We start from the raw sequence: 19,161 nt of genomic DNA on the forward strand, positions 1-19,161 counted from the left end.
GGGGCCCTGGGGCACAGAACCCCCTCCCCCCCGGGTGCCCTGGGCTCTGCATGGGGGAGGGGGCCCCTGAGCATGGAAACCCCCCCCCCCCCCCGGGTGCCCTGGGCTCTGCATGGTGGAGGGGGCCCTGGGGTACAGAACTCCTCCCTGGGTACCCTGGGCTCTGCATGGGGGAGAAGGCCCCTAAAGGTGATTTGTCTCTGTTGTGACACACACCGTGATCTGCCCAATGGGTAATTTGAAGATTATTTTAACTCTTTCCCCTGGGGGAGATGGTCTGTCCCTTCCCAGATCTGTTCTGGCATTATGGGGCCTGTTGGGAGGGTAGACCCATGGGGCATTAAGCATCCCTTCCACCTTACCTAGTTCTGTGGCCCCTGCATTGGGGGGAGGGGGGGACCTGTGCATGCTCTATGGGACAGTCTGTTCTTCTGCCAGCTTCTAACGTGACTCTGCCTTTCCTGTAGGATTCCTCCGAGTCCCAGAACGTGGCCACCAGTCCTGCTCGTAGCTCTCGGCGAGATGCCTTCACTTCCAGCCCGGGCAGAGACCTGCCTCCTTTTGAGGATGAGTCGGAGGGGCTGCTGGGGACCGAGGGGCTCCCCGAAGAGGAGGAGGATGGGGAAGAGCTGATTGGGGATGGGATGGAAAGGTAGGGAGTGTGCAGCCATCAGGCGACGGTGTGAGAAGCTCCTGGGGGGGTGTTCTGTGCAGGCAGCGCCTTGGCAAAGGGGGCAGTACATTTGCCTTTCACCTCTGGACACAGGTTCAGATTCTTCTCAGGGGCATTAGGGAGAGAACTCATTGTCTTCAGCCTGGTCCTCGTTTGTGCACCCTTCAGAATAGCCCTTTGTAGTTCAGCATGTTCAAACTATGAAGGTGTTTCTAAAGGCATTATCAGCACCGTGGGATGTGTCTGCTGAAGAGAAGCCTGGGATGGGAACAGCAGAGGGGCTGCATAGCCCTGGTGAGGGGTATGGACAGGCACCCAAGGCTAGGATAGCAGGGGTGTGAGGAGCGTTGGGTGAGTTGTGGGGGGTGAACTTGTACATTTCCTGCCTGGACTTTGTCTGGCTCAGATCAGCACTAGCCCCTCACGCAGGGGAGCATGACACTCACAACCCTACTTCTTAAGCAAAACTGTTCACTCTACAAGTATTGGAACCTTTGCAACTGGATTTAAAAAGAAACATCATCTACCCCAGGTCCAATAACAAACCAGGGATCTGTGTGGTACAGAGACTGTTAGTCTGGGTTTGTATATTGGTATTCATTACCATAGTATTGGAGCTTCTGCCATTGGTAATGTGGAATTGTAAAATTCCTCTCTGTTTTGGTGGCTCCTTCTGACACCACCTTGCCCCAAACAGTAAAGCGGCTGGAAAAACACTGTAATTTGGCTGAAGTGCAAAGCTGATTAAGCTAGATCTGTGTGTGCGTAGGGACTACCGCCCGATTCCAGAGCTGGATGTCTATGAACCTGAGGGCCTGGCCTTGGATGATGAGGATGTGGAGGAACTGACTGCCAGCCAGAGGGAGGCAGCGGAACAGGCAATGAGGCAGAGGGACCGTGAGCTGGACCGTGGCCTGGGCCGCATGAGGAGGGGGCTGCTGTACGGTACGTGTCAATGAGATTTTAAAAGTGATTGTTTGTAACCTGCCCTTTCGGGAGAAGCTAGTCATGCCTGGTAAGTGCTGGGCAGACTGCTGCACGCCTGTTTATGGAGACTTCAAACCAAGCAATGAACCGTCTCTGATGGGCTGTCCCCTGGTCCCTTTAGAGGAAGGATAATTATCAACCCTGATGTCCAGTCCAGTCCCCCTTCTTTCTCTCTGGACACAGGTTCTGGTGTCAACCTCTGTGTACAGTTTTTGGGGTCCGCATGGGGCTCTTGCTTTCGCCTCCATAATCTCGGAAAAGCCAGTGTCTAAACCATATCTCTGTAACTTGCTCTTGGTACCTAAAGCTTGGGGGCTTCTGTAGACCAGTGCTTGGCTTGGCATGGGGAATAAAGACAACCTGGCGAATTGCAGACCATCAGTCATCTTAACTTCAGTACCTGGAAGGATAATGGAGCAAATAATTAAGCAATCAATTTGCAAACACCTAGGAGATAGCAAGTTGATAAGTAATAGCATGGATTTGTCAAGAACAAATTGTGTCAAACCAACCTAATAGCTTTCTTTGACAAGGTAACAAGCCTTGTGGATGGGGGGGGGAAGGGGTAGACATGGTATATCTTCACTTTAGTAAGGCTTTTGATACTGTCTCGTGTGACTTTCTCATAAACAAACTAGGGAAATGCAACCTACATGGAGCTACTATAAGGTCGATGCATAACTGGTTGGAAAACTGTTCCCAGAGAGTAGTTATCCGGTTCACAGTCAAGCTGGAAGGGCATATCAAGTGGGGTCCTGCAGGGATCAGGTCTGGTTCTGTTCAATATCTTTATCAATGACTTAGATAATGGCATAGAGAGTACACTTATAAAGTTTGCGGACGATACCAAGCTGGGGGGGTTGCAAGTGCTTCTGAGGATAGGATTAAAATTCAAAATGATCTGGACAAACTGGAGAAATGATCTGAAGTAAATAGGATGAAATTCAATAAGGACAAATCCAAAGTACTCAATGTAGGAAGGAACAATCAGTTGCACACATACAAAATGGGAAATGACTGCCCAGGAAGGAGTACCGCAGAAAGGATCTGGGGGTTATAGTGGATCACAAGCTCAATTTGAGTAAACAGTGTAACATTGTTGCAAAAAAAAGCAAACATCATTCTGGGATGTATTAGCAGGAGTGTTGTAAGCAAGACACGAGAAGTAATTCTTCTGCTCTACTCCAATTAGGCCTCAACTGGAGTATTGTGTCCAGTTCTGAGCGCCACATTTCGGGAAAGATGTGGACGAATTGGGTAGAATCCAGAGAAGAGCAACAAAAATGAGTAAAGGTCTAAAAAACATGATCTATGACGGAAGATTGAAAAAATTGGGCTAGTTTAGTCTGGAGAAGGGAAGACTGGTGGGGCGGGGGGGAACATAAGTTTTCAAGTACATAAAAGATTGTTACAGAGAGGAGGGAGAAGAATTGTTCTCTTTATCTTCTGAGAATAGGACAAGACGCAATGGGCTTAAATCTCATCAAGGGCAGGTTAGGTTGGACTTTAGGAAAAACTTCCTAACTGTCAGGGTGGTTAAGCACTGGAATAAATTGCCTAGGAAAATTGTGGATTCTCTGTCATTGGAGATTTTTAAGAACAGGTTAGACAAACACCTGTCAGGGATGGTCTAGATCAGGGTAATCTGCTGGCAGGCTGCGTGACAGTTGGTTTACATTGACTGTCCGCAGGCACGGCTGCCCACAGCTCCCAGTGGCTGCGGTTCGCCATTTCCGACCAATGGGAGCTGCAGCGGTGGCCGACGGGCCACAGGTTGCCCACCACTGGTCAAGATAATACTTAGTCCTGCCTTGAGTGCAGGGGACTGGGAAGACCTTTTGGGGCCCCTTTCAGTTCTACAATTCTATGATTCTGTGGTGGTAGAATAGAGCTTAGTTTGGTCTGGCTATGTGTTGAGAACTTCTGACCACGCTTGCAAAGACATTATGGTCCATTCATTATATATATTTTTATATATATAGAAGTGGAGCAGGGAGGTGTAGACAGCAGGAATGTCAGCTCTGAGTGACACCTCTTTTTCTTTAAACTTTCAGATAGTGATGATGAAGATGAGGATCGTCCTTCCCGGAAGAGGCGGTTGGCGGAACGGGCTGCAGATGGGGCAGAGGAGGAGGATGAAGACATGATTGAGAGCATTGAGAATCTGGAAGACATGAAGGGACATTCAGTAAGGGAGTGGGTGTCTATGGCGGCTCCCCGGCTTGAGATCTACCACCGCTTCAAGAACTTCCTGAAGACCCATGTGGATGACCATGGGCACAATGTGTTCAAGGAGAGGATCAGTGACATGTGCAAAGGTACGGCTGACTGTGGGGCGGGTGGGAGTGGCAGATGAGCAGACCCACCTGGATGTTCTTTGTTGTTTTTTTGCAGTAGAACACACTTTGGGGTGTCTGATACGGCGTTTCCCCCTTCCTCCTTGGCTGTGGCACTCTACAGCTGTCTGTTCCATATGTCCTCTTCCTCTCCTGTCTACCCCAAATGCTGAATCAGCTTTTTTAGGGGCTTTGTTGCTTTTGATGGAGCTGGCTGAATAATGCAGAACTTTGCTGCAAACTTTCCTCTAACTTCTTAATTCATGCCCCTTTTGTGTTCACTTTCCATTGTGCAGCTGAATTCTGCCAGCAGGAAGTGCTGCATAGGGGTGCAGATTGGAAGCTTACAGGCTCTGATACAAGACGAAGAGGAATTTTTTTATTTGTTTCTTGGCATCATTTGCACCAGGAACCAGATCGTTCAAACAGGGAACAGAAACAGTGCCATATGACTTCGGAGACAGTCTCATCTCAGCAGTGCAGCCTAGAATTTGTAGTAGCGAGCCACAAATGCTGATGACTGATCTTGAAGAAGAAAAAGAATAGTTGGCCAATAGAAAAGGCAAAATTCATTGAATCTGCTAAGAATGTTTTCATGTAGCTGTAGGTGTTATTAGTTTAACCCCATTGTGCTAGGCGATGTACAAACACAGGGGGAAAAGCAAAATATCAGTCCCTACCCCATAGAGCTTACATGAGGCACAGATTTGGGGGTCCGTCATCAAGCACAACATCCCAGGGGCTAGTAGTCGCTGATTTAGTTTTTTGGAGGTGCTTGTATGACCAGGCATTGTGGCAAGGCCATTCAGTCTTGAAAACATTGCACTGGACTTCTGTGCTTTTTTGGGAAGCTTCCCTGTTCTTTGTCAGCTCAGCGATCAGAAATCTGATACTGGTGAGGAGAGATGCAGTAGAACATTGGCTAGAGGAGAACACTGACTACAGATGAAATCCACCCTACTTGTCCCCTCTACAGAGAACAGAGAGAGCCTGGTGGTGAACTATGAAGATCTGGCTGCCCGGGAGCATGTCCTTGCCTACTTCCTGCCAGAGGCCCCGGCTGAAATGCTGAAGATCTTTGACGAAGCAGCCAAGGAAGTGGTGCTGGCCATGTACCCCAAATACGACCGGATTGCTCAGGAGATCCATGTCCGTATCTCGCATCTGCCTCTGGTAGAAGAGCTGCGGTCACTCAGGTAGGCAATGGAGTTGGTATTGCTGATGGCCGGTCCTATGAGGGCCTTTGGACCACGTGTTTGGGATGGTGAGGCTTGCTGGAGCTACACTGACTAAAGTTCTGTGTGAGAAAATAGGAACTCTGGGCTATGCTGGGGGAAGGATGCCAATGGATCCAGCCTGTCCCAGTAGGATGATGGGCTCTGTTATTAAAGTTGCTCAAAGATAATGTTTCTGATGCCCCAAAAGATAAACCACAGACATGTGAGAATAGGCTCACTGATCAGTGTTCCCCGTTGGGTATCATATCTGCGGTGCCTGCTGCAAGGAGGCTGTCGCAGGTCTTTCTGCCTTCCCTGGAGCCTGCCAATGTCTTCCCTTCTCTCTTTAGGCAGCTGCACTTGAACCAGCTGATCCGAACCAGCGGCGTAGTGACAAGCTGCACAGGGGTCCTGCCTCAGCTCAGCATGGTCAAGTACAACTGTAGCAAGTGCAGTTTCATCCTGGGGCCCTTCTTCCAGTCCCAGAACCAGGAGGTGAAGCCCGGTTCCTGCCCAGAGTGTCAGTCGGTTGGCCCCTTTGAAATCAACATGGAAGAGGTAAAATTTAAACCCTTTATACAATGTTGACACATCTCCTGCAGTGGCACCTTCTTCCCACCTCTGTCCAATGAGGAACTGGATTGATGACAGGTCTGGTCCCTGGATCTAGATCCAGTTGTCTCTGGGCCTGAGAGTCCTTATCTGTTTGGCCGGTGTAAGGGCATGTCTGATACCATGTTGATCCCTGTGCTATGTAGATACCTGAAGTGCTGCAGGGTTGCAACTACTGAGCCTTCCAAACCACCCTCCTCGCCTCATTGCATGGCTAGTGGAACTGAGCCACAGAGTCACTGCAAGATAATAGCAGAACTACTAACTCAAAGCTCCTGGCTCCCAGTTGTTGACCTAACCACTATACCATGCTCCTCCCTACAAGCTGGGTGTCTTTACCCAAGTGTTTCAACAATGGAGCCAGGAGCGGGATGGGTAAACACAACTAACCTCTCCGTCATGCAGGTGGGTGCTGGAGAGTGAAATGCTTTGGTCAGGGCAACATGGCAGAAGCTTCCGCCATTTCCAGGGCTGTCTATCCAGCGGACGGTCTCTAGCCCTAAAGCTACTTCTAATCAATCCCCAGCCAATCCTGGCCCCCGCTGTTTACTTAGAGCCTAGTAAAGTCTAAACTAACTGCTCCAGCACTCTCCCTGGCCTCTTCTGCAAAGGCCCTTTGAAAAGCACCCGTGCAGGCTTTGAGGGCGTCTGACTCACTGTGCAACTCACGTTTGTTATCCCAGACCGTCTACCAGAACTACCAGCGCATCAAAATCCAGGAGAGCCCTGGGAAGGTGGCAGCTGGCAGGCTGCCTCGCTCCAAGGATGCCATTCTCCTTGCTGACTTGGTCGACAGCTGCAAACCAGGGGATGAGATTGTAAGTCCGTTGGGGTGAGCGTGGAGCAGTTAAACTTATTCTCAGCCCTGTGGGGGGCATTGTGAGAACCTGAACTGTCACTTCCGTGTGTGTATGTGGGGAGGGGTGATATTGGGGCCTGTCTTAGCTCTAAGACATGTCAGATTGGGCTTGAAAGTCGTGTTTCCAGTGTCTTGAGAATGGAGTATTGGTGGGAGGAGGAGACAGTCTCGGGCCATGTAAATTGGTACTTCCCTGCTACCTAGACATTAACCTGCCTTGTCCCTTTCTGTGCCTTCTAGGAGCTAACAGGGATCTATCACAACAACTACGATGGCTCACTGAACACAGCCAATGGATTCCCAGTATTTGCAACAGTGATCATGGCAAATCACATTGCCAAGAAAGACAACAAGGTGGCAGTTGGGGAACTGACTGATGAGGACATGAAGGTTATCATAGGCCTGTCTAAGGATGAGCAAATTGGGGAGAAAGTGAGTCTGCTTGAAACATTTCTCCTCCTGGCAGCTAGTTGTTTGCATGAGTCCAGATCAGAGAACAAAGTTAAACTGTGTGATATTATAGTGGGACATCTCAAGTTAGAGGGACACCATCAGCTCAAAAATCAGCTTCTCTCTGAAAATGTTTTGCCCCCTGTAGTGCTAAGATGGCTGTCAACGAGAGTGAGAAACTGAAGAGAGGTGGATGAGACACTTAGTTTGCTTTGTAAATTTTTGTCAGCACTTTGTGTAGGGGCAACTTCACCATTCCTCCTGGATAGTTAATTCCCATCTTGTTTGTACAAGCCTTTCACACCACAACAGGGATAAAATAGGAAAAGGTGACTGGGGAAGCCACTGGACTTGACAGAGAGACTCCTCAGGGGCAGTTCTGAAACGAGATTGATGCCAGCTGATGGGTGTCTCCCTGAAGCAGTGGCTGCCTAGTGGAGAGAGCAGAAAGAAGATCTAGCTCCAATGTTCTGCTCTCATCTCCTGTCTCTCTTGCCTTGCTCTCTAAGGGCAAGTGCCTAAAACAAGCATCTTCCCCTTAAAACATTCTGTCCCTGCGCCTTCTTAAAGGAGGGTTGTGATTTCAGGTGGGCAAGGAATAAGACTGGCTTAAACTGTTCAGTTAGCAACCCTGTAACCTGCCAAGACCCGAGTTGATACACTAAAGGACGCAGAGCCAGATTAAGCACCCGTAGGGCAGGAAGCGTAATGTGGTGGGTTCAGATCCTTTAGCAAGGATGAGATCTCGGTCATCTCTATCCTGTCTTTAATTGCAGAGTCTGATGTTTGTAACTTTACTTCCACTGGGTGGAGCTGATACATCTATAAAGCCAGAGTTTTGGAAATAAAACTTCAGTTCTTTGTCCAAAAAAAAGTAGGTTTGAAATCAGTAGTGACCAATATCCAACATTTTGACAGAACTTGCCTTAATTGGGCATGCAAAAAAAACAATTGCCTGTAATCTAAATACTTGGTCTTCAGCCATTAATCTGCACAGCAGATCACCAATCTTAGTTATTCCTGCTGATAATAGTCAAATATTAATGTATCAGTTAAACAGGCTTCAGCCAGAATCAGGATCTCTAACTCAGAACACAAAGTAACACGTACAGTCTCTTCGCTGTATTTAGTGTGAAGTATGAATGTAGTGGTAATAGCGAATCCTGCACTGGATTGCACATTGTGTCCTGCTCATCAACACCAGGCTATCATAGAACCTTTGTGGGGTATCGGTCGTATTATTGCATTGATGCGATGTTCCTCTCTATATAATAAAGGAATCCTTGATGTCAGCAGGGTGACTTCAACCACTGATTAGAATAGCCGCGTAGCTAATGAGTCTTGCTGCTTTTCATGCTAAATGTTGAATACGATGGGCCACTGAAAACTCCTCTGCCTTTCCTTTCAGATCTTTGCCAGCATTGCTCCATCTATTTATGGGCATGAAGACATCAAGAGAGGCCTGGCCCTTGCCCTGTTTGGTGGTGAACCCAAAAACCCTGGTAGGTGTGTTGTCAGTTGTATTCAGTGTGTGATTCCAGACCTGTTTCTACTGGTGCAGTGAAGGAAGTTAGGAATTATATTTGTAATGTGACTTCTGGGTAAGAGGATCAGGAGTAGTAGAGTAAGGGGACGTCTCTGTGAATAGAACTAGGAACATATGTTCCACTCTACAGGAGTAGAAACACATAGTGAAGACGAGCTCCCGGCTCTGAAGAGCTAGAATTTAGGCCCCTAGCATCATGGGTTTAACATACCTCTGCCCCTAGCATTCTGGGTTTAGTGTCCTTGTGCAGGTCTGATGCCTGGGGAACCCTCACTGCTTCCTCCTTGTGTACGAAGTGTCTTATTTCAACTGGGGGAAGAAATGCGACATCGCACACCTACAAGTAAAAGAACCAGGTTCCACAAGGGGAGGGCCGAGAGGCCCTGGGCCAGCCATGTGTACTAGAGCTCGGTGACCCTGGATCTCTTGCAGATCTATTTGGGTGGATTTTTGCACTTGCGTAATTCCATTGGTGAGTGAATTGGGAACCCCTCGAAATGTTCACAACTCAAACTCACACTGAAGGTGGCAGCGGGTGGGAGGCGAAGAGGGAGGCAGAAGGAATTGATCTTTAAACAGGACTTCCTGGCTTTTGCTCAGGAAGTAGTGTTCTGAGTGCTGATGGACCCACCTGCACATTCCTGGTCTGAGGGAAACCATCAGATTTCACGGTTCTTGCCAAACTCTAACAAACCCTGAACACCCAACGCTGTTTCCCTGTCAAACACTCACCCCTTCCTAGTGCTCTTGTTTCCTTTTGATTACATACTGCTCCATTAGAGGGCAGTATCATTGTTAAAGTGTATAAAAGCTACTTTTCCCTAAGTCCTCTCCTATTTCTGACCTGGCTGTAGGTGGCAAACACAAAGTCCGTGGCGATATCAATGTCTTGCTTTGCGGAGATCCGGGCACAGCCAAATCTCAGTTCCTCAAGTATGTGGAGAAGGTGTCCAGCAGAGCCATCTTCACCACTGGCCAGGGTGCTTCTGCTGTTGGTCTGACTGCCTATGTCCAGAGGCACCCAGTCAGCAGAGAGTGGACCCTGGAGGCAGGGGCACTGGTGCTGGCAGACAGGGGTGTCTGCTTGATAGATGAGTTTGACAAGGTGAGCACCGACTTATCTACGCAGTAAAGCAGAGCTAATGGGGTGTGGGTTAGGGGCTCTCTTGGCTGAGGAGTTCAGTGGCTCATGACTTCCCCCCCCACCAATGTTTTATCTGTTGCTTTTGGGAGAGAATGACCCAGGCTGGTGTGGATGCCCTTTGTTAGGCCCTGGCTAGGCTCACAATGCAGTTCACGTGCGTGTGTGATGCTCAGGAAAGTTATCAAAGTACCCTTCATGCAGTGCCCCCTGCTGAAGCACTTCATCCCTGGAGGGATGAAGGGAGCTCAGATTGTCTCCCATTCATTCTTTGGTCTCTGGGGCTAACGAGTGCCCATTCTGTTGGTGTGGTGCCAGTGTCATTAGGAACTGCATGGAGACTCCGTTTCCCATAGGCCACTGAGACCTCATCAGGTGGTGTGAGCTATCACTTGCTACTGAGCTGGGCCAGATTTTAATGGGTCTCCTAAGAGCAAGTGAAAGTTGGATTTGCCACCACAGTTGGATAGAGGGGGCTGGCCTGAATCTGAGCCATCTGCTGAGCTCCCCACAGGTCCAGCAGCAGGTAGGTAAGGAATGAATCTGAGGATCTAAGGGCAGTTTGTAGCAGTGAAGGAAGCAGATGCCTCCTGTCCTTGAAATATCTGTGCCCCCTAATCTAGGGCTCATGGATCCACCCTACATCCTCTCCTGCCCGGGGAAATGTTAAAACAAGTTTCTCAGCTCTGTACGGCAGGCTCTTGTGAAGTGGGTAGGGACTGGTGATTTTTTTTTTTTTTTTTCCCCTCTCCCTCCCTTCCCGCTGCGACCCTGGCAGCACGCACCTAGTGTAGGCTCATGGACGTTGGACCGTGAGGCCCTGTGTAACATGTTCCTTCACTCTTGGCCTTCTGCAGAATAGTGGGCACCAGTGTATGTTAAAGTCTTTGCTTTCTCCTAGATGAACGACCAGGACAGGACCAGCATCCACGAAGCCATGGAGCAGCAAAGCATCTCCATCTCGAAGGCTGGCATAGTCACCTCTCTGCAGGCCCGCTGCACAATTATTGCTGCTGCCAACCCTATAGGTAAGTACCTGGGGACAAGGAGCGCAGGGAGTCCCTGTCTCAGACCCATGGTATCAGTTTTGCAGTCACCAGAACTGCTGCACTGCCTCTTTATGTACCTCTGGTCACCAGACCCTCTAACTCTGTTACTACATGTGCCGTCTGGAGACAGAAACCAAACCCACAGGAACAAGGTTATGATGCTGGATGCAGGGTCTCTCGGGGGGGCACATGAGCTTGTTTGACCATGAGGGAATCCATCTGTGATGCAGGTGGGCGCTATGACCCGTCGCTGACTTTCTCGGAGAACGTGGATCTGACGGAGCCCATCATCTCTCGATTCGATGTCCTGTGTGTGGTGAGAGACACGGTGGACCCAGTTCAGGTACAAGCCAAAATGTGACCCACAGCTTATGCGGTGGTGGGGGTGCCACTGCCCATGCTGACAGGGAGCTGGTTGGGTTCTGATGCCTACCATGCTGTGATAGCACTGAAGTGGTGGGAAGGGGGGCATAGGGCAGAGCTACCCCTTGCCTTGGTGCTTTTGCCAAGTGAAGTGTCCCAAGCCTCAGCAGGTCGTTGACTACAGGCCGCTTGGGGGCCCCAACCTCCACCCCTAAGACTTATCTCATTCCAGCCACGTTCCTTTCATCCAATTCCTTGAATGCCCCTGCCTCTGTCTCCATTTCACCCTGTGGCCAGTTGAGTGACTAACTCCTTGAATTGGCCATTCAGGGCATGGAGAGGGGATTGCACCACACCCCTTCCCTCGAGGCTAGAGAGCTTCATCCCCCCCATTCTCCGCAAAGACGCCACAACATCTCCCAGCATCATCCAGACCCTTACTCAAACCTAGGTGTCTGTCAGGGCTGTGTACAGCCCCATCCTTAATGCTGTGAGAGCTCCTGTAATTGTTTCTGCTCCTGGGGCACTTCCCCTTCAGCGTAGTGAGGATTTCCACCCTGCCCCAAAAAAGAATGACATTGCTTCTATAAATGTGACTTGTCCCTATTGCAGCACAGTCTCCACCCGGCAACTGGCTGAGATTCCCTTTTGGAACCAGTGCACATAGCTCCAACATGCACTGGGGTCTCTGTTGAATGCCATGAGGCCCCTGCTCCCCTTTTCCAAAGACTGAGTGTGACTCTTCAAGCCTTCGCCAGCTTGTGACGGACTGGGAATCAGTCTGGGTCCCCTTGTCTGAGTACAACCATTGGCTGACTGCGCACCTATCCCCAAGCTTCTGCTAGGTCATAGAATATCAGGGTTAGAAGGGACCTCAGGAGGTCATCTAGTCCAACCCCCTGCTCAAAGCAGGACCAATCATGAAATCCCAGATCCTTAAATGGCCCCCTCAAGGAGTGAACTCACAACTCTGGGTTTAGCAGGCCAATGCTCAAACCACTGAGCTGTCTGTCTGCAGCACACAGCTGTGTGGTTGAATTCAGCTGCAGAAGCAGCGATGGCTCCAATGCCTGTTACTCCTACCATTGTCCTGCAGGACGAGATGCTAGCCCGATTTGTCGTGGGAAGCCACATCAAACACCACCCTGGCAGCAAAGACGTAGTGAATGGAGATGCCCAGGAGATTATCCTCCCTAACACCTATGGCGTGGATCCCATCCCCCAAGAGATCCTGAAGAAATACATCATCTATGCCAAGGAGAAGGTCCACCCTAAGCTAAACCAGATGGACCAAGACAAGGTGGCCCGGATGTACAGTGATCTCCGGAAGGAGTCCATGGTGAGTAGACTTAAATAAAGGGCTAAGTGGGGGGAGCTACCTGGATCAGGAGTGGACTACCCCAAGATCTGCCTACTGGTTCATGTTGTGTCCCTCACCATAGTATCTGGGTATGAAGCTCTGGGTTGCCTGGGCAAAAGGACTGGACTGTGTCCAATGTTGTAGAGACACCTGGTAAATAAGTGGTTCTGCCTCATCTGAATGTAAAGGTACATAGGTTAGTAGTGAGGTTTTGTATGCCACAAGGCTAATACGTTCTGCTCCATTGCGCTCTCTGGTAGGAATCGATGGAGCTATCTTAAATATATTGGCTTTGCTGCTGTGGAATCCCATAAGCTCCTGCTGCGTCTTTGGACTTCCTTTGAGGCGGTCACATTCTCTACCTTCACCCCTGGGGGCTGAGGAAAGCGCTATGGCTGCAGTGCTTTCCCATTGAGACTATGGACTCCCCCCGAGGGATCCTGGATCTTCCTCTTCTCAACTGAATCTGATGGGGGCCACAAGGAGTTTCATGGATCTTGGAAAAATGTAGTTTAATGTCTGGCTTAATCTGTATTTTTTAAAATTCCCTACTAAGAATTGGTGGGGAGCAGGGGGGAATAACCCTTTCATGCCTCTCATCATAAAAAAAGCAAAATAAGGGGCAAAAGCACCTTTATAGCTCACCTTTAAGTGAATTAATGGTGTTGTCTGTCTAGGCCCATAAGTATCAATTGCCTTTCTCCATATTGCACTATGCCTGCCAGCAGGTGGTGCGGTTTCCTTGGTTTCTGAAGCTTCTTGGTCATGAGGGTTCATGACCAGTCACCTACAGTAGGTAGCTTTGCATCTCAAGCAGACATGCATGGGCTGAGAAGGGCCAGTGTAAAGAGCCTGGTCTGCTCTCTCTCATGTTCTGTGTGCCCTTGTAATATTGTCCCTCCCCTCGCTCCATAGGCCACTGGCAGCATCCCCATCACGGTGCGTCACATCGAGTCCATGATCCGCATGGCTGAGGCCCACGCCCGCATTCACCTGCGGGACTATGTGGTGGAGGACGACGTCAACATGGCCATCAGGGTGATGCTGGAGAGCTTCATTGACACTCAGAAGTTCAGCGTCATGAGGAGCATGCGGAAGGTGTGTGGGAAGGGGCTCATGGGTTGGAGTCACTTAACCAGCTAGATTAAGGCTCCATCTGAACTGATCGGGTTGGAAACCAGTTTGGTTTGGACAGTGGCTAAAACACTGATCTTCACCTCTGACCCCAGTGCGAGCAGGGCCTTAGTGAGCAGCTCCGTGTTACTCTGTAGGGATGTGGGGAAGCCACAGTGACTGAAAACAAAGGGCTGGCTACAGCTTGGGCTTGGCTGCTTTATGGTGCAGTCCTTCTGCCTGCTCTGATAAGGTAAAGGAGCTTATACCACCTCCACAGAACAAACCCATCTTGGGGTTTAGCATTGATGTACAGGGCATCTTGGGGGACAGAAAGGATATGGCCAGAGTGCACTGCTCTATGGCTATTCTGGGCTAGTGAAATGGCCCATAGAAGGCTGTTACAAGCAGGTGTAATTTAGAGCACCCCCTGGCCTGTTCTACACTGTGCCGAGGTTGGAACCAGATTTAGAGAAATGTTTAAAAAGTTACCTTAAAGGAGACGTGTATGATCCAGCCAGCCTCTGTGTACCAGGAGCATTGTGCTGCCTCATTCTCCTCTTTCCCTCTCCTCCCTTCCTGCTTTGGCACTGGGCTCTGATCCTGTTGCTACAAGTTTAATGGTGACCAAACAGAAGTAGACAATTGTACAATCTCCTTTGTTGCATCTTGGCGTGTGTGTGTGCGCGCGCACACACGCACACACACTTCATATGGGAAGGTACCCTGGGCTGCATCCTGGTCACTCTGGTTTTAACATGCAAATGTCTGCTTTTCCTAAGAGCCAAAGATCCTGGCTTTGAATTATGCTCTGCTTTTGGCTGGCTGCTCAGCTCAATTGGCTCAGCTCAAGTTACTGCTTGGGTCTGTGAGACTCCTGGCCGCTTTCTTGGGCTGGGGGCTGTGATCAGCAAGTTTTAAGCTTGGGAGGTCACTGTGAAATCTGTAGAATTCCAGGCCATATATAGACTATGCTGCTATATAGACCTTTCTCCCAAGGGCGGGTCCTCCCCCAAAAGCCCTGTCTTCCAGCCTTCGGGGAGCATCAGGGTTGGTTCCTAAGCCTGTGGGGATATCCTATATTGCAAGATCAGAGAGCACCTGCTGGAGGTTCCTCAGCCTGGTTAAAGTAAATATGTTCACCCTATGGATTCTGTAAATGTCTCCTGAGCCACTAACGTGGCTGGCAAAGGCCTGTGTTCCAAAGGTTAGTCAGAACCCTGAAGGAGGGTGTGAAATGGAAATGAATGTTTTCGTTTTTTACTTGACAGCTTAAGCCTCACCGTCCCACGCAGTATGTCTACACTACAAGCGCTACAGCTGCAGCTGTGCCACTGTAGTGTAGATATTTCCTACGTTGCCAGAAGGGGGGTTTCCACCAATGTACTTAATCCACCTCTCCAAGAGGTATTAAATAGGTCAACAGAAGAATTCTTCCTTCTACCTTGCCCTGCCTACACCAGAGATTAGGTTGACCTAACCCCGGCCCTCGAAGAGAAATTTTTCACAGCCCTGATGGATGTAGCTAGGTCAATCTAATGGTTAAGTGTAGACCAGCTGTTACACTTGTGTCCTGCGTGCCGGTCATAGGTTGTGTGGCCCTCTGACTCTAACCCTCTTGGATCTTCCTTTGCTTCCCAGACCTTTTCCCGTTACCTGGCTTTCAGACGAGACAACAACGAGCTCTTGCTGTTTATTCTGAAACAGCTTGTGGCAGAACAGGTGATGTATCAGAGGAACCGCTATGGGGCCCAGCAGGACACCATTGAGGTGCCAGAGAAAGACCTGGTGGATAAGGTATGGGATAGGTTCTATGCACTGCACTCTGCCAGGGGGGACTGACTGCTCCCTGACCCTCCCCTGCTCCCTGCCCCTGGATCCTTGAACTCCCCCTTAACCTTCAGTGCTAATGGTCCAGAGTTCTCCTTGCTGTATGTAAAAGGAGATGCTTGTGATACCAGAGAGGAGCAAGAAACCAGCTGTTCCAGCCCTAGCAGACTGTGAGTTGGGATGTCTATTTTGAAGAGTCTTCTCTAGGGTACTCTATTACCACTGTCAATCTGCCAGAGGGTCATAGGTGCCTTTAAAGGGACACTGTCAGACTAATAATGTTTTTCAAAACTTCCTTGCCTGAGTTGCTGCACCAGAAGAATGTGGCATTAGACATAAGCCATTTTAAATGAAGTCTAGCTTTCAGTCTGTCTCTTGCCTCTTCGCTTTTCTCCTATCTGGGTAATAGAATAGTGGCTTTCACTTATTCCTGATCAGTTTTTTGTTTTCTGGTTCTCGTGCGCTAGTCTAGTGCTGCAGTATTTGGACAGCAGAGCCCGGGGAGTAGCTGGTGCTTGCCCCATGGAGTTTAGTCTGATTGGACAATGAGCTCTCAGGATGGGAAAAGCAAGTGATTATACAAGCAGTGATCAGTAAAGATCATACCTACTCCTGTCCTCCCTCCCCTCCACTGCCCCAGTCACTGAGTGTTCACGGCTTCCCTGTCTGCCTGTAAGCTTTTTTTAACCAAACTGAACTGTTGGCCCTCACGGGGGACGTCTCTGAACAGTCCATGGCACCAGGAGAGTATCAAATTTCCCGTTCCTTCCTTCTTTACGTCTTGGTCACTGTCATGGAACGTGCCTAATAACTGTACCTCTTTCAAATGTCAGGTCCACCAGAGTGGTTTGCGAATTCAGCCCCTCTTATTAGAGAAGGCTCTTGTGCAGATCAGAAATCCCAGGGTAACTCGGTGTATGCTGCATATGATGAGTCTCAGCTTTCTCTAGTTATGGTTGCATTTTAGATCCAATGGAAGTAAAGGACAGGCAGAAAGCAGGCAGGTGCTGAGCTAGCATCCTCCATGCACTCTCCTCGGTCCTGACCTGCTGCAAGCCTGGGCCTCTGCTGAGCAGAGACTGCTCATTTTCATGAATGGTGTGAGCCCTCTGCAGTGGAAAGTTTTTTCTGAAATGAGCATTAACGCCTCCCTCTGTTCTCTTCTCCCAGGCTCGCCAGATCAACATTCACACCCTCTCTGCCTTCTACGACAGCGAGCTGTTCAAGATGAACAAGTTCAGCCGCGACGTGAAACGGAAGGTGATCGTCCAGCAGTTCTAAGGACAGCGGCAGAGACTGCCTTGTGTGCAAGGGAGAGGAGAAGTCGGCATGTGTCCCACCCAGGAATGCAACTGGAAATAGGAGAACCGGAGCACTCAGCCATTCCCTTGCTTGCTTTGTGCCTTATGGATTAAGGGAGTGCCTTAGGAGTGCTGAGCTGCAGAAGGACTTGTAAATAGAGTTAAATAGGTAAAGGCCCAGCTAAGTCTGTTTGTTAGCAGCTTTGGTAACTCTTTTGTCTCTTAGCTGAACCTGATAGGTGAGAATTGCTGGTTGTGACATGGGCTGGATGTTTTACACCCTCCCCACTTCCTCCATGCCAAGCTCCGACTTCAGGTTCCCCCTGATGGCACGGCTGGAGCAGTACCAGCAGAAGGGCGTTCCTTCGCTGGCAGATACGTTCAGTGAGATCACCATAGCCGTCAGCCTCCTTCTGTTTCTGGTTACTGCCTAATGGATAGCAATCAGGACTGGTGTGTGGAGATCTGAAACGGACTCCTTGGGAGATGGGGAGAAACTGGCCTCCCAGGCTGAATCCCTTGGGTCTGACAGTTGACGTTTCCCTAGGCCCCTTCATGGGCCAACCTTGTGCTTGGGCTCAGCAGGAGGGGCTTGGTGAGACTTTAACATGGCACATAGAACACGAACGCTTCAAACATTAGAGCTCTTTAAGTGGTTATTGGCAAAGGAGGGGGCCGGTATTGCATCTGTCTTGCATGGGGCAGGGTCCAAAGTCCCTAGTGGGTTGTTAAATACCTTGGTGGGTGGCACATTCTGCCCTACATAGGGGTACAGGTCAGAACTGGAACAAGCAGCAGAACCTAAGCTATATTGTGGGCTTAGGAATGAAGCATCACCCTCCCCCTTCCCCCGCCAGTCCTAAAGCAACCTAGCTTGTACAGAACGCTAGCTGGCTGGCGAGCCTGTCTTCAGTGCAAAGTGTTCCAGTGTTCTTAAGGGCAAAGTCAATTGAGACGCCACAGATGTGAGAGCTGTGGGGGCGAGAACCCCAGCAGGACAACATGCAGGAAGAAATCTGTTGGGGGACGGGTAGTCTGAACACGTTCCTGTGTCACACCTGCTTTTTGTATATTCGACTGCGAGTCTTTTACTGTGTGTTTGAATACATGTGTTTTGAATATGCCTGTGTTCATATTCCTCTGGAAATTTCCCCCACTGCAGTAAGGAAGTATAAGCATGACTGAGTGGCTTGCCTGCTCTCATCCTTTGTCTTGCTATGTGTCTGCTCCACCATTCAAAATGGAGGCTCACAGCGAGAGGGAGGAGCCATTTTATCTCCTGGGGGTTGATATCCTGGCCCTGCTTTTGTACTACTTGCACTTACCAGGTAACTGTCACTGTGAGGAGGGGTGGGAATGGACTGGGCACCTATTGAAGCACTGGGGATGGGCGGGTGGGGAACAGACTGGGCACTCAGTAGTTTTCTCTAGGCTATTCAGCATTTCCTCACCGTGATGAGACAATAGGAGACTGCCGCACAGGGCAAGGAGAATGATTGACGCTCTACCATTTCTGCCTGAGGCCAGTAGTGGCTGGGCCTTTGAATGATACCTGGGTCTGTGGACTTTTTCTGGTTCCTATAGAGTGTGTGGGTCTGATGGCCAGGCCCGACCACTGTTCTAAACCACTCAACCCCCTGTTGTGTTCCACTGGCTCTCCGTAGGCTCCTGCCTCTCCTGTGAACTGCACTGTGACCGTGGCCTTAAACTGCAGCCCAGTAACCCCAGTTCCCTTCCTTTTTAATATACAGCCTCCATGTCAATCTGCAGTCTTGGCTGAGTGGCTGCTACTTACATTTTACTGTGGCACAGCCCTAGACCATGTCCAAGAGCAGTTCAGCTAGTTGGCTTTAAGTGCAATTTGCCCGACTGGTGTAGAACAGCCTCAAACCTGGGTTTAGACTGCCCCCACCTACTCTAGAACGTGTCTTGGAAATGGCTGTACCCGCCATGTGGGGTCCAGGCAAACTCCTTGGTGTTTAGATGCCTTTCACAGAACTTGTCTCCAGTTACTGGTGGTGGTGGCTCCTTACCCATCAGTCACATCCCCACACAGCTTGGCTATAACTCTTGGCAGCAGGGCAGCTAACAGTGATCTAGGTTAGTACATGACTCTTGCTCCCTTTGTGCAGTGTAAACCAGACTCCTACCCGGTGTTAGTATAACTGGCTTGACTTTCCCCTGGGGCTCGATGTGGCAGGGCTTCCCATTGCGGCTCATGGGCATGTCTTCCTGGCACCCTCTCCCTTGCTGGAGGATTTTTGTCTCCAGAATGTACTGATATAAATATGATAACTAGTATGCTAGGTGTGGATGTGCCCATG

At 49.7% G+C, this 19,161-nt stretch overlaps 1 protein-coding gene across 1 annotated transcript in view; it reads left to right on the plus strand.

Moving 5' to 3' along the window:
• Window positions 1–17,924, plus strand: part of MCM2 (minichromosome maintenance complex component 2) — a 19,012-nt gene extending 1,088 nt beyond the window's left edge. Inside the window, exons 2-16 of the mRNA XM_024220456.3 lie at window positions 468–652; window positions 1,443–1,618; window positions 3,715–3,978; window positions 4,973–5,192; window positions 5,564–5,771; window positions 6,509–6,643; window positions 6,925–7,116; window positions 8,543–8,636; window positions 9,535–9,785; window positions 10,723–10,849; window positions 11,101–11,213; window positions 12,330–12,572; window positions 13,509–13,691; window positions 15,348–15,503; window positions 16,707–17,924. Coding sequence (XP_024076224.1) covers window positions 468–652; window positions 1,443–1,618; window positions 3,715–3,978; window positions 4,973–5,192; window positions 5,564–5,771; window positions 6,509–6,643; window positions 6,925–7,116; window positions 8,543–8,636; window positions 9,535–9,785; window positions 10,723–10,849; window positions 11,101–11,213; window positions 12,330–12,572; window positions 13,509–13,691; window positions 15,348–15,503; window positions 16,707–16,817 — 2,658 coding nt within the window. The 3' untranslated portion in view covers window positions 16,818–17,924. The remainder of the gene's footprint in view (window positions 1–467; window positions 653–1,442; window positions 1,619–3,714; window positions 3,979–4,972; window positions 5,193–5,563; window positions 5,772–6,508; window positions 6,644–6,924; window positions 7,117–8,542; window positions 8,637–9,534; window positions 9,786–10,722; window positions 10,850–11,100; window positions 11,214–12,329; window positions 12,573–13,508; window positions 13,692–15,347; window positions 15,504–16,706) is intronic.
• Window positions 17,925–19,161: the final 1,237 nt, after the last annotated feature.

The sequence above is a fragment of the Terrapene carolina genome, unplaced genomic scaffold (assembly GCF_002925995.2).
Source record: "Terrapene carolina triunguis isolate 2854851 unplaced genomic scaffold, T_m_triunguis-2.0 Scaffold89, whole genome shotgun sequence".
In the NCBI taxonomy this organism is placed as follows: domain Eukaryota; kingdom Metazoa; phylum Chordata; order Testudines; family Emydidae; genus Terrapene; species Terrapene triunguis.